General features: G+C 44.3%; 1 protein-coding gene across 1 annotated transcript; it reads right to left on the bottom strand.

The window, feature by feature from the left end:
• Window positions 1-2149: 2149 nt before the first annotated feature.
• LOC121137619 (NADH dehydrogenase [ubiquinone] 1 subunit C2-like) lies at window positions 2150-5476 on the bottom strand. The gene is given in 2 exon segments (XM_040740249.1): window positions 2150-4064; window positions 4067-5476. Coding segments are annotated over 2 exon segments (366 nt in total). The 5' UTR covers window positions 4329-5476; the 3' UTR covers window positions 2150-3960.
• Window positions 5477-14528: the final 9052 nt, after the last annotated feature.

Genomic DNA, 14528 nt, shown 5'->3' with positions numbered 1-14528 from the left:
TCAAGGGCTGCATATCGAGTTCTGGGCCAACCTGATGATATTAGTTATTTTTCCATTGGTGGCTGTGATATGGCCAGGGCAACTTACAGAAGAAAGATTTTATTTGGACTATGATTCCATAGGGTTGGAATCTATATTGTCAGGGACACTGTTTATTTTTAATTTTTTTATTTTCTATGTGCATTGATGTTTTGTATGCATGTATATCCACGTGCCACATAACTGCTGTGCCTACAGAGGCCAGAAGGGGGTGTTAGATCCCCTGGAACTGGAGTTACAGAAAGGTGTGAGTCCCTGTGTGGGTGCTGGGAACTGACCTCTGGTCTTCTGAAAGAGCAGCAATGTTCATAACTGCCGAGCCATCTCCAGCCCCACTGTCCTGATTCTTTAGAAATGCATATTAGATAGGAGGACTGAGGCGGGAGGAGTGTATGATAGAAACCAGTCTAGGCTATACAGTGAAATGTCTTAAAATAAAAAAAAAAAATTAAGAAAGAGAGACCTGTACACGGCAAGGCTGGAGGTCTGGATCAGTGGACATGTGCTTGCCTAGTTCACTCAAGACGTAGTTTCATCAAGAACCCTCCCCTCCCTGTAGCAAGTTGGTGTTCGAGGCTACAACACTTAACAACGATCCTAGGCGAAGGGCTAAGGATGTAAATGAAGACAAAGATAGCGGCTCATTGTTACAAGGAGAATGGCATTTATTTTAACAAGAGTGGAGCCTTATATACTAGTGGCAGGCATGGTGGAAAACCACCAAAGTCAGAAGCCTACGTTCCCAGGGCCCTCCTGCAAAGGGTGGGCCAAAACCAGGAATTAGCATTTAGACAATAAGGATGGAAAGAAAATGGGAACTTGCATGTAGGCCTTACTGGGAGGAGGGGGACAAGAAGTGTTTTGCTAGAAGCTCCTAGTCACAATCAGGTCAAGAGACCCCCCATGGGGGAAGGGTGCAACAGTCCCCAAAACAGAGAAATAAATACTAGTAAGGCTCTGTGAGAAGTGTACAATAATAGTTCTTTCTTAGGTTTCACTCATTTATTGGTAGCACATGTCATTTTGTATGTGAAGGTCAAAGGACAACTTGTGGGAGTCACTTTTTTCCTTTACCACCATGTGGGTCCCAGGGATCAAACTCAGGTCATCAGCCACCTTTATCTGCTGAGCCACCTTGCTGGACCCAACAGGGAGCTCTCTCCATAGATCACAGGCCAGTCGCCACTCTCACTGCTGTCTCTCATGTGGAATGCAGGCTGAAGGAACAGCCATGTCTGGGGTATGCTGGTGTGTGGCAGAAGGAAATGAAAGATTAGACCTGGAGAGAGCTGGCTCAGTCAATGAAGTTCCCGTCATACAAGCTTGAGGCCCTGAGTTCAATCCCCAGGACCCACTTTCAAGTGTTACTGAGTGTGTCAACATCTGTAACCCCAGCACTGATAAGACAGCTGGAGACATTGTCTCTAAAAAGTCAGGGAGCATCAGAGGCCCGTGACTTTAATTCCAGTATTCTGGAGGCAAAGGCAGGAGATCTCTGTGAGTTTAAGGCCACCCTGTTCTACAGAGTGAGTTCCAGGACAGGCTCCAAAGCTACACAGAGAAGCCCTGTCACAAATCACCACCCCCTCAAAAAAGTCATTGATAGGAGCTCAGGGCAATACTCAGCTATATAGTAAGTTTGACACCAGCCTGTGCTGAGAGTCTGTCTCAAATTTTTAAATTTTTTTATTGATTAATTTATTTTTGAGACAGGGTTTCTCTATGTAGCCCTGGCTATCCAGAACTCTCTACGTAGACCAGGTTGGTCTCAAACTCAAAGATCTGCCTGCCTCTGCTTGCAAGGGCTGGGGTTAAAGATGCCAGCCACTATGCCCAGCTTTTCTTTTTCTTTTTCTTTTCTTTTCTTTTTTTTTTTTTTGAGACAGAGTTTCTCTGTGCAATGCTGGCTGTCCTGGAACTCACTGTGTAGAACAGGCTGGCTTTGAACTCACAGAGATCCTCCTGCCTCTGCCTCCAGAGTGCTGGGATTAAAGGCACATGCCACTACTGCCCAGCTATGCTTGCTTTTTTTTTTTTTCAAGGTGGAGCCCTGCCAAGGAAGACACCTAACAATTTTTGGCATCCACATGTGGGTGGGCATCCCCCTCCCCTGAATGGAGATAAAAGATAATGGGGCTCCATTATGGACTTTATTTCTTTCATGTTTTATTGATTAAAGCAAGTCACATGGTCATGTCTAACATCAGTGGAGTAAGGAAGTCTAATTTCCCACAGGGAGAGGCAGTAGAATTATCTACAAATCAATGACAAGCAAAATGAAGCGTCCCAAACTTAGACATAACAAAATTGTTTATTAGGAAGAAAATTGCAATGTTAAATCCAGATGTTGGAAAGCAAAGAAGAAGGAAAAGAAAATGAACTTGGCTTTACTTTCAGAAACCAGAAAAGGAATAACAAACAAGAGAAGGGAGAAGGAAGGGATTAATAAAATGAAATAGATAATATCAAATAGAAAACCAAAAACAGTGACCTGAATTCTGTGTTTTGATAAGATCAGGACATGGAAAGCCTTTGGCAAATATAAGCCAGAAAGAAAAAAAAGCACACTAGCATGTCAAATAAAAACAGGATACAGAGATGTTAAATTTTCTTAGCTGCTGCATCCCCACTTATTCCAATGAGTTTAAAGATTCATATCACCAGGAAAAATATAAATTACCAAAAAGAATTCAGGAAATAGAAAGGCTGAATTTACCAACGAGAAACAAATAATCCAAGATTTACTTTCAAAAAGAAAAAAGCCCACGTGACTGGGGAAGGTCACACATGCCTATAATCCAGGAAGAGAATCAGAAATCCAAGCTCATCTTTGTTTACAAAGTGAGTTCTAGGCCAGCCTGGGCTTTGAGATACTATCTCACTTCTCCATAGTAGATCAAGAGTAAGAAAAAAAAATTCCACAAGAACCATAAGGTAAGGTTTCCAGGGATACTTAAGGAGGGCATGGAACCCATCTGATGGGAAATGTCTCATTTAATGTCTCATTAGTGGGAGATGGAGAGCTTCCATGGCAGAGGAAGTTGCCATAGGACCAGGAGCTAGTCAGTGAGCCAAAGAATGATCTACAAAATCACCTTCTAGGCAGCTGTTTTTGAGAGGGTTTTCGGTGACGTTCTCAGTGAGTTTACTCTGTCCTCTCACATAAATGCTCATTTTGACAAGTTAGTGCCTTTCATAGGTGGCTGCTTGCCCTCGGGTACCTTTTGTCCCAACGAGGAAGCAAGAGATCTCCACAGCAGCTACAGACGCTTTGTTGTCACACTCTGTCTGTCCGTACTTTAAAATTTGCTCACACAACCTCCCTTGCTGGGGTTTACTTTCTTTCCTCTTTGCTTTCTCTCTGTAGATCTGAAGAAGAGTACTGAGAATTAGCTATGCTGAATGGAATAAACTTACTGGAATGCTATCAGAAAATTTTCTCCACCAAAGAAACTAGACCATCATTCCTGAATTCAGCCTCACTCACAATCTCATCAGGGCATGGGCAGACACCCCTCCCCTTTTTTAGAGGGTCTTGCTGTGTAGCTGTTGACTGGCCTTGAACTCACTTTCTGCCAACCTCTACCTTCTAAGTGCCTAGTGAAAGTCATATACCACCACACCAAGCTTGCAAACTGATTTTCTTTTCCTTTTTGGAGCAGGAGGTTTCAAGACAGCGTTTCTCTATATAGCCCTGGCAGTCCTATCTCTGTAGACACGCCTAAACTCGAACTCTTCTTCTGCTTCCCTAATGCTGGGATTAAAGGCACGAGCCATTCCCCACTGACTTTCTTTTTTCTTTTCTGCTTATAGTAACTATTTTAATTACATTGATTATCCTAAACTTCAACTATCACAGAGAGATATTCCACAAAATTCAGAAAACACTCAGGGTGTGGTGAACAGGAGCCTTTGAAGACTTCAACGCACCAGATGGAATGCCTCAAGAATTTCTCCATAAGTTTCCTTCTCTTTTTCAGGAAAATCCTCTGGATGTCATTTCACATACCCAAACATGTCATGTCCCTCACAGCATGCAAATACTCTTGGTGTTTTAAAAAACAATATACAACAAAATAAAAGGAAGGAACAGATAGAAGCTGGCGATGCAAACCTGCTTTCAGCCCAGGCCTCATCCACAACGCTCGCGTGTTATCCAGCAGGCCAGCGCAGTGGCCCAGGAAGCTGGTGAAGACAAGCCTTGGGTCATTGAGCTTGGGCAGGGGCAGGTCCTGGGACTCTTCTGGCAGGAATTTTAAGAGCTCGTGGCCTGGTCGTCTGCTCATCATATTGATGCCGGTTCCACGTGAGGTCTGACCTCAAGATCCCAAGTATAAGTAAAACCAACACGACTTCCGCTGGGACCGACACCAGTCGTCCTCTTCTCTTTTAAAACCAGAGTACAAACATGGAATGGCCTCTAGCCCAATGCCCAACAGTGTCATTGTTCCCCCTATGAAACCTTGTGAGCCCAGCATTCTTGTCTTCTAAGTTCCTATCAGACCGCCCCCTTAAGCTCCGCTTTCAGCACTGTTGCCACGGCTGCAAACCTCTACCCCCTGCACAATGGCAAAACCAGTTCTGAAGACCCAAGAACGCTGTGACCAGGTTCATTACAGCAACAGCCCAACTTCTCAGTAAGGATAATCTGTGTTAGTTAATCATCTTGTTGCTGGGACAGAATCCCTGACAAGAGCAGCCTAAGGGAGGAAGGTTTAATTTGGCTCCCAGTTGGAGGGTGCAGACCATGGAGGGAAGTCATGGCCGCAGGAGTTTGAGGCAGCTGGTCACAATGAATCCATATGCAGGAAGCAGCCAGGCGGCGAGTGCTAGTGGCTAGCTCACTTTCTCCTTTTAAGGTCTGAAGAGGATGCCAGCCCATGCAATGGTGCTTCTTCCCACAGTTGAAGTGGGGTCTTAACCACTTGAGTCCACTTCATCTGGGTAATCCCTCACAGGCGTACCCAGAGACTTACCTATCTCTTACGGGATCTCTTATCAAGCTGGCAATGGATACTAAACATTACACGATATTAGACATCCCAAGGATACACAGTCAATAACACAGATGTGATGTTTTCTGCTTACTAAACATTTCAAAATTAAGGGTGAGTGAACACATGCTATGTGCCCCAAGTGAAAAGATTAACATTGGAATGCCTTTGCTGGGGGAGCTGCCCAGTGACTGAAGGCCCAGGAAGTCTAGCATGTGAGGTGGTGAATCAGGCAGGAGTTTAGGACAAATCTAGTCAATAAAGCAGAGAAGGCAGCCACCTTCCTGAGGACCTGGGAGGACCATATAATTACTAGGGACTTAGAAACAAACCCAGGGTGAGCCTAAGATGGAGCAATGAGGAGGTGTTTACTTGCTAGGAATCTTGAAGCCCAGGTGAAGATGGTAAAAGCAAAACCAGTCTGTCCTAGAGTTTTCTAGAGTTAGAGGAGTAGGAATGAGCCTGGAATTAGGCAATAAAGCTAATTAAGGGCCAGGGAAGGTCCCAAGAGAAGTTCATTACCCTAGACACACTAACTGCTTCCTTAGAATTTGCATTGCTGTCAGAAAGGGCCCACAAGGTATTGCTATGAAAAGAAGCCAGCTATGAGGTGCACATCGGTAATCCTATCACTGAGACGTGGAGGCAGGAAGGTCTGGAGCAAAGTCATGCTTGGCTACACAGTGAGTTTGAGGCCAGCCTGGGTTCCATGAGTTAAGAAAGAGAGGGGGCTAGAGGGAGAGAGGGAGGGATCTCTTGACTTCCTGATATAGGAGAAAATGACCCTTGTAAGAAGTCATTAGCAAGCCAAGTCTTGGATTTGGTGTGTACACCCACTCACCAACCTCCAGGTTAAGTCCAGAAATTAAATCTCAGGCTAGAGAGATGGCTCAGAGGTCAAGAGCAGTGGCTGTTCGTTCAGAGAAGCGGGTTTCAATTCCCAGCACCCACATGTCAGGTCACAACTGTCTGAAAGTTCAGTTTCAGTGGATCTGACACCTCACACAGACTTGCATTCAGGTAAACCATGAATGCACATGAAATAAAAACAAATTAAAAAAAAAATCAGAGCCGGCCATTGGTGGCGCACGCCTTTAATCCCAACACTGGGGAGGCGCAGGCAGGCGGATCTCTGTGAGTTCGAGGCCAGCCTGATCTACAGAGCAAGTTCCAGGACAGTCTCCGAAACAATACAGAGAAACCCTGTCTCAAAACAAAACAAAACAAAAAACAAAACAAAAACCAATCAGAACTCACTTGCTTTAGAAAGCTGCTTCTTCAGAGAAGTCCAGAGTGTCTGAGCGCATCACCTAGACAGGCTTTTCTCCCAAAGATGAGGCAAGGAGACTAGCTGCCGGGAACTCCAAAGGCAGGTGCTGTCCAGAGCAGGAGGGTGCAGGAGCACGGGATGCAGAAAGACCTTCCAAAAGTCCGACTAAGCCTCTCACTGGACATCAGCCCTGTTTGGAAGCCGAGGAACACAGAAAGAAGATAACATTGGCTGGCATTCCATTCTCAAGAGAGTTCATCCCTTAAGGCCAGAAATATCAGGAATGATCAGCTCCTGGGGAAAGTCCTGCACATAGCCCAACACCAAGCTTGGGTCTGGATTCTCTCTGGGTAGACTTAGAAATAGGTCAGGGGACTAGAGAGATGGCCCAGAGGTTAAGAGCACTAGCTGTTCTTCCAGAGGACACAGGTTCAATTCTCAGTACCCAAATGGCAGCTCCCACCCATCTGTAACTCCAGTTCCAGGGAACCCAAAAACTCTTTCCTGACATTGCAGATACTGTACACACATGGTGCATTGATATACATGCAGGGAAAACACCCAGTCACATAAAACAGCAGAAATAGTTCAAGCCCGAGCCGGGGGAGATGACTCAGGCCACAGAGTGCCTGTTTTTCAAGTATGAGGACCTGAGTTTTAGTCCCTAAAGCCCTCATTTAACAGCTAGGTTGTTGTGTCAAGCCCTTGGAATCCTAGTGCTGGGTGGATGAAGACAGGCAAATCCCTGGGACTCATGACTCCCAGCCTAGCCCACTTGGCAAGTCCCAGACCAATGAGAGGCCCTGTCTTAAAATCAAGATAGACAACTCGTGAGCATTGACACCTTGGGTTATCTTCTGGTTTTCAAACACACTGCATACACACAAACACACATGCACATAAGCACACACACGCACATGTACAAAATAGATTAGACCTTTCTACTAGATGGCCATTTTGTCCCTCAACATCATCTAAAGAATACCCATGACAACATTTACCATAGATAGAGAGTCTAACCCTGGCAGGATCACAAGGGAGTCCACTTCCTAGCATTTGCCAGCCTTCTATTGTTTCCCCTATTTCCCGCTTGTCTTCCATTGTTCACTTCCTCTCATGCCTCCCAACTTTTCGTTCCCTAAAGCCACGACGATAGAACAAGTACTAAAGCCTACACCATGAGGCAGAGAGCATCCCACTGAATGCCAAGGAAAGGAAATATAAATGATCCCCTCGGCCACAGATACAGTCAGCTAAGACAGACAGACACCGGGAATGGCACAGTTACAGGAGCTCCCCCTTTTCATGGATGCGACTTCTTGGGTCTTTCAAAATACTGTGTACAGAGGCAGGCTCAGACAAGGTGTGGTTCCCTTGTGCTTCTCTTGCCTTAATGTGTTTTCCCAAAGGGAGCCTGAGGAAAGGCCTTAGTCATCCCTTATCGCCTTGCAACTTCCTGCTCAGGCAGTGACAATGTCCAAGATGCATGAGTAAGTCTTGTGCCTTATTTTATGGAGCACACAGGGGAGAGATTTAGTTTTCTCTTTTCAAGACAGGGTCTCACTATGTGGCTCTGACTGTCCTGGAACTCACTGGGTTGAGCAGCTGGTCTTGAACCCAGAGTTCCTCCTGGCTCTGTCTTCCAAGTGCTGGGATTAAAGACAAGTGTAACACTATGCTCTACTGAGATTTAGTTTTCTGATCTCATTCCAAGCAGGGCTCAGTGGACCATGGAGGGTGGGGAAACAGAGACCTCTAACTTCAGCTGCCGAATACTACAAACTCAATCTATAAGTGATTTCTCCCAAGAAGTGAAATGTGCTGGCTCTCCTTGATGGTTCAAAACACAGTGCTGTTTCAGGTATCAATGTCAAATTACAATATCATTCTTACCTTGTATCCAGAAAGGATTCCTTCCTCCACTTTCATTTCAAGGGCTGGGGACTGAACTCAAGCCTTGCATATATTAGGTAGGCATTCTAACCTCAAACTACATGTCCAGTCTCAGGAAGAATTGAAGAGGTCTTAAGTTATGGGGTTCTCACAATGGTTCTCAACCTGTGGGTTGAGACCCCCCTTCGAGATCAAACAACCCTTTTCATAGGGGTCACCTAAGACCACCAGAAAACACATTATGAAAATTACAATACAATTTATAACAGCAGCAAAATTAAAGTTATGAAGTAGCAACAAAAATAGTTTTATGGTTGGGGGTCACCACAACACGAGGAACTGTGTCAAAGGGTTGCAACATTAGGAAGGTTGAGAACCATTAGTTTAGAGTAATCTATTCAGCCTCCAACTCCAATAGTGAATGATACAGTAGGAAGATGCGTACGCCTGGTATGGTGTGTGGATAGTTGATTAGTTGTTTATTTTTCTTTCCCAGAAAGTTGAAATGTGAGGAACCAACTTAAAAATAAGGACATTCTTGGGAAACTAGTTTTCTTAGTGTCTTTCACAATGCTGCCCCTATTCTAAAGTCCAGTTGTTGCTACTTGCTCTTGCATGGAAATGAATGATCTCAAAACAGATCAGTGAGTTCAAAGTCAGTGTGAGCTACATATGAGAGTCCCTGGCTCCAAACCCCAGGAGAGGGGGTATAGATTTAGTAGTTCAGTGCTTGCCCAATATGTTTGAGGTCCTGGGTTTTAGCCTTAGCAATGGGGAGGGGGGTAGCTTCAAGGCCTTGTATATTGTGAGATTTAAAGAAAAGTCTGCCTAAGCCGGGCGTTGGTGGCGCATGCCTTTAATCCCAGCACTTGGGAGGCAGAGGCAGGCAGATCTCTGTGAGTTCGAGGCCAGTCTGATCTACAAGAGCTAGTTCCAGGACAGCCTCCAAAGCCACAGAGAAACCCTGTCTCGAAAAACCAAAAAAAAAAAAAAAAAAAAAAAGAAAAAGAAAAAGAAAATAGAAAAGTTTGCCTAATGGAGAAGCAAATACATGAGTGACTGGATTCAAGTGCTAGGTGTGTGTGTGTGTGTGTGTGTGTGTGTGTGTGTGTGTGTGTGTGTGTGTGCTCGCTCGCGCTGGGGATTAAGCTACAATTTTGTGCATACTATAGGTAAGTGCTCTACTACTGAGCAACATCCCCAGTCCCTGAACACATTTAAATAGATTATAGGATTTCTCTCCCCTTTCTTTTTAACACTACTTCAAATTTCTGAACCATTGCGCACAGGTCAAGAGTAAACTGTGTTAGGTTTATCCAATCAGCACGCCCCTTCTCTCTGGTCTCCATGAGTGCTTTAAATGAGCACAGGACCTCAGTCAGGGCCACCAAGGTCAGTGACATGACATGTGTGAGTTTTGAGAGTTTGTCTTTCCTGTGTGAAATCCTGCAGGCCTCCAAACTTCTGAAAATAAACCATGAGGTAATGGAACAATCAATGGAAAGCAGGATTCCAGGATTTGTTTAAATCACTTAGGCCCCAACCAAACCTTTCTTGATGCCAGTAACCTCTGGACTTTCCAGTAGTGTTCACCTGCAAATTCCCTTTACTTGTTCAAGTCAATTTCATTTTCTTTCTTGTTGCTTTTTCTTTCATTTATTTATTTTACTTTTTATGACTTCAAACCTGTTTAGCATGTAGTAATGTATTTTGATTATATTCACCCCAAATTATCCTCTCTTGTCTCAACACACTGTGTGTGTGTGTGTGTGTGTGTGTGTGTGTGTGTGTGTGTGTGTGTTTAAACTTTGGGCCATCTCTCCAGTCCGGAGGATTGTTTACATAAGCACAGGTGAGGTGTTATTTCCCATGGCTAGTGTAGGGAAAATCTCCCATCCCGGCCACCATTAATTGTCAATAGCTCCTCAGGCAGGGGTGGAGCCTCACGAGCTTCCTCCCCTGTCCAGCACAGAGTATTGATGGGGCCAATCTTGTGCAGCTGCTAGGAGTTATCATGTAACAGCCATGCCATGTTGGGAAGAGAGTATTCCACAGCACTTCCTTCCTTCCCCTCGTCTGATTCCTCTGTCCCCTCTCTGATGTTCTCTGAACCCTGGAGGGGGTGATGTAGATGTCTCCTTTGTGGCTGAGCAATTGACAGTCCCTGGTCGTCAGCACTTTGGCTGGTTTTGAGTCTCTGCAGTAACTGCTGCCCACTATAAAAGAAACTTCTAGCCTGGCAGTGGTGGCTCGCACATTTAATCCCAGCACTCATGAGGCAGAAGCAAGCAGATCTTTGTGAGTTCAGGGACAGCCTGGTCTACAGAGCTAGTTCTGGGACAGCCAGGGCTACACAGAGAAACCCTGTCTCAAACAAACAAACAAGTAAAAATAAAAAAAAGAAACTGAGAGTGACCAAAACTGGGAGCGGCACTAACCTATGAGCATAGACAGACATTGTAGTGGTTTTAATAAGACAGCGCCCTCATCTTGGACACTTGAATACTTGGTCCACAGTTAGTGGTGCTGTTTGGGGGACGTTAGGAAGTGTGGTCTTATTGGAGGAAGTATGCCATTGGGGATGGGCTCTGAGGGTTCAAAGATTCATGCCATTCCCAGTGTGCTCTGTTTCATGTGTGTGGTTCAAGGTGTGAACTCTCAGATCTTAGTTTCCAGCTCCCAGTATCCACGTCTGATGCCTGCTGCCAGTCTGTCCCCATCTTTATGGACCACAACTCTCGGGGACCATAGGTCCAAATAAAATTTCTTCTCTAAGTTGTTTTGGTCATGGTGTTTGATCAAAGCAATAGAAAATAATACGAATAGAAATATTTAGAAAGCAGTTTGACAGACACAACATGTCCACTTATCAAATCAACAGTATAATCTCCAAAGCCACAAGCAACTTAAATTTACTTACACGGTAAGGAGCATTTCTACCTTGTTTACTACCATCAGACATGAATTCCTTCCTATGAAGTGGGTCACGAGTCCAGTCAGAAAGCAGTTGTTTATCCCTGTAACAGGGATGCCACTATATACCAGTGTGCACACCTTGCCTGGAAGGTCAGCAGTGTATCATGCAGGGTTCACGGTTGAGCAAGACTGTTGATGATTGGCCCCCACACTCCCCTGAGCAGTCTGCATCATACCTACCAGTACTATGAAAGCCAGACAGAAAGGGGGCAACCTCCAGCTTGATTTCTCTATGTTCTGCAACCAACATATGTGTTATCTTGAGCGATAGGATCTTACCACCTAATTCTGGTTGGCAATCAAGATCAATACTGTCTTGGTCACTCTTCTATTGCTGTGAAGGGACACCATGACAATGGCAACTAATTTCTTTTTTGTTTTTTTTCAAGACTATTTCTCTGTGTAACAGAACCTTGGTTGTCTTGGAACTCACTCTGTAGACCAAGCTGACTTTGAACTCACAGAGATCCACCTGCCTCTACCTCCCAGGTGCTGGGGTTAAAGGCATGAGGAAAACCGCAACTCTTATATAAAAAAAAGGCATTTAATTGGGGGCTTGCTTACAGTTTCATAGGTTTAGTCCATCATCATAGCAGAAAGCACAGGAGCACACAGGCTGCTGAAGCAGAGGCTGAGAGTTCTGTATCTGTGTTTGCGGGCAGCAGGAAGAGAGAGCCATTGGGCCTGGGTTGGGCTTTTGAAACCTCAAAGCCTTCCTCCAACAAGGTCACATCTACTCCAACAACAATAAAAACCTCCCCTGCGACTATTCCTTGGGTAGATATTCTTCAGGCAGTCCCCCTTACTGCCCCATTCTTACTTCAATAGCATGGTCTTGGCTTCTGGTTCTCTTAGTAGACCAGTGTCTTGCTAAATTAACCTGGTCTCTCAACTTCTGTCAAGATGTCTTTTCCTTGTCCCTTCACTTTTCCTTTGGGAGTCCCACTGAGCTTTTCTTTCAGCCCTTAAGGTTTTCTTTCTTTTATTTTTGAGATAAGCTGTATATAGCCCTGGCTGGCCTAGAATTTGTGGCCATCCTTTTGCCTCTACATCCTGAGTACAGGGGTTGAGGTGTGCACCAACATGCCGATGTGATGTTTTTGATTTTGGAACTAGTCTCCTGACCATGTTGGCCTTGAACACAGTATGTAGTAGAGAATAGCCCGAACTCCTGATCCTCCTTCATCCAGCTCCCAAGCACTGAAGCTATATAGGTGTGATACCTATGTGGTGCTAGGAATAGAACCAGCAACCCCATGCAGGCTAGATTAGCACACTATAAACTAAACTACATCCCCAGCCCCAATTTTCTTTTTAATTTTAGAAAATTTTAACTTCTAGTTGAGTCTTTTAATTCAGGTCTGCCACTGCATCTACTTGGGAGGTTGAGGCAGGATTTCAAGTTTAAAGCTAGCCTGAATAAGTGTATGAGAGGACTAGGGCTTACCTAGCAGTTGCTGAGGTCCCAGCTTCTTTGTTTCTGTTATTTTGTTTGTTTTTGTTTTTATTTTTTTGTGTTTTGGGTGGTTTTTTGCTCTTTTTTTTTTTTTTTTTTTGAGACAAGGTTTCTTATATAATCCTTGCTGTCCTGGAACTCACTCTGTCTACCAGGCTGCTCTTGAATTCAGAGATCCACCTGCCTCTGTCTCCCCAGTGCTGGAATTAAAGGCATGTGCCACTACCACCCAGCAACCCCGCTTCAATTTTTAGTACCATACACATGTGCACACACTTTTGGCAGCTGTTAACCACCAATAGCTTCTTGACTAGTAATGGGGCCTCATGTGCTCCCTTTAAAATAACAACAACAAGGAAAAAAATCATTGAATTTATAGCTCCTTCTGGCTGTTTTTCAACTAAGTGAATTAGAAAAATGCATATCAGGGAGGTTGCCTATTTCCTGCCCATATTTGTTTTTAGGATTAAACTTAAGACCTCATGCAATAGTTGATCTCTGAGTACTGCCAATAGTTTTAAAAGGGACTACTATGGGAAATTTCAAAAATACACAAAACAGATCAAGTTTAGTGGTTCCCTCCCCCTTTTTTTTTTTTTTCGAGACAGGGTTTCTCTGTATTATTTTGGAGGCTGTCCTGGAACTTGCTCTGTAGGCCAGGCTGGCCTCAAACTCACAGAGATCTGCCTGCCTCTGCCTCCCGAGTGCTGGGATTAAAAGCATGTACCACCAACACCCAGCCTTTGGTGGATTCCTTTTATCCATCTACCAGCTTCAGTAAATCAGCATCCATAGTTTACCTCCACTCAGGGCTGCAAAATTTTATAACTGAATTATGTAAATAACCTCTCACAGTGAGTCCATCATTTGGATTTATTATGTTATATCTGATTATATTGTAAACCTGTTGGCTTCTTGTTTGTGTGTGTGGTTTTTTGTTTTGTTTTGTTTTGTCTTGTTTTTGAGACAGGGCTTCTTTGAGGCAGGATTTCTCTATGTAGCTTTGGAGTCTGTCCTAGAACTAGCTCTTGTAGACCAGGCTGGCCTCAAACTCATATAGACCTGCCTGCCTCTGCCTCCCAAGTGCTGGGATTAAATGTGAGTGCTAGGCTCCATTTCTTAAATGTTCTACTACTGCAACACAGCTATACTAGGAACATGGTCCTTTGAGAGACACACTCAGATCACATCCACACCATGGCAGCAGCTATAACTCGAGTTTTCTTGTCCCGCCACCCTTCAGCCCCAAATAAGCACACGGATGCTATATTAATTTATAAAAACTGTTGGCTGATGGCTAGGGCTTCTTATTGGCTAGCTCTGTCTTAACTATTAACCCATTTCTATAAGTCTATGTATTTCCACATGGTCTTGCCTTAGCAGACAATGCATGGACCTGTAATTCTTTTGGCAGCTACTTGGCATCTCCTTGAGGTGCCTCTCTCTGTTTACCTTTCCCAGAATTTTCCTTGTCTCCTAGTCCCACCTATCTTCCTGCCTCTATTGGCCAAACAATGTTTTATTCATCAACCAATAAGAGAAACACATATACAGAAGGACATCCCCCATCAAGCAGCTCACAGTATTTACAATCCTAACAACAGGGGCTGGGGATGTGGCTCAGGGCCTATCATGTGGGAGGCCCTGGGTTCCATTCTCCAGAATATGGTGCAGTGAGTAAAGGTATCATGCCATGAGTATGTGCATACCCGCACACACAAAAGACAAAATAAATGTAATATACAAACATAAAAACCCCAACTCTATAACTGTAAATAATAACTACCATCTTTAGGGCTTTGGGGCACTTTATAAATCAGGCACTGTGTTCATGCCTTTTCTTTTTTAATTATTATTGAGTGGCTGGGGGATTTGTGCCATCATGCATATGCAAAGGTCA

Source organism: Mesocricetus auratus, unplaced genomic scaffold (genome assembly GCF_017639785.1).
Source record: "Mesocricetus auratus isolate SY011 unplaced genomic scaffold, BCM_Maur_2.0 Super-Scaffold_100691, whole genome shotgun sequence".
Lineage (NCBI taxonomy): Eukaryota > Metazoa > Chordata > Mammalia > Rodentia > Cricetidae > Mesocricetus > Mesocricetus auratus.
This window is presented reverse-complemented; position numbering and strand designations above follow the sequence as displayed.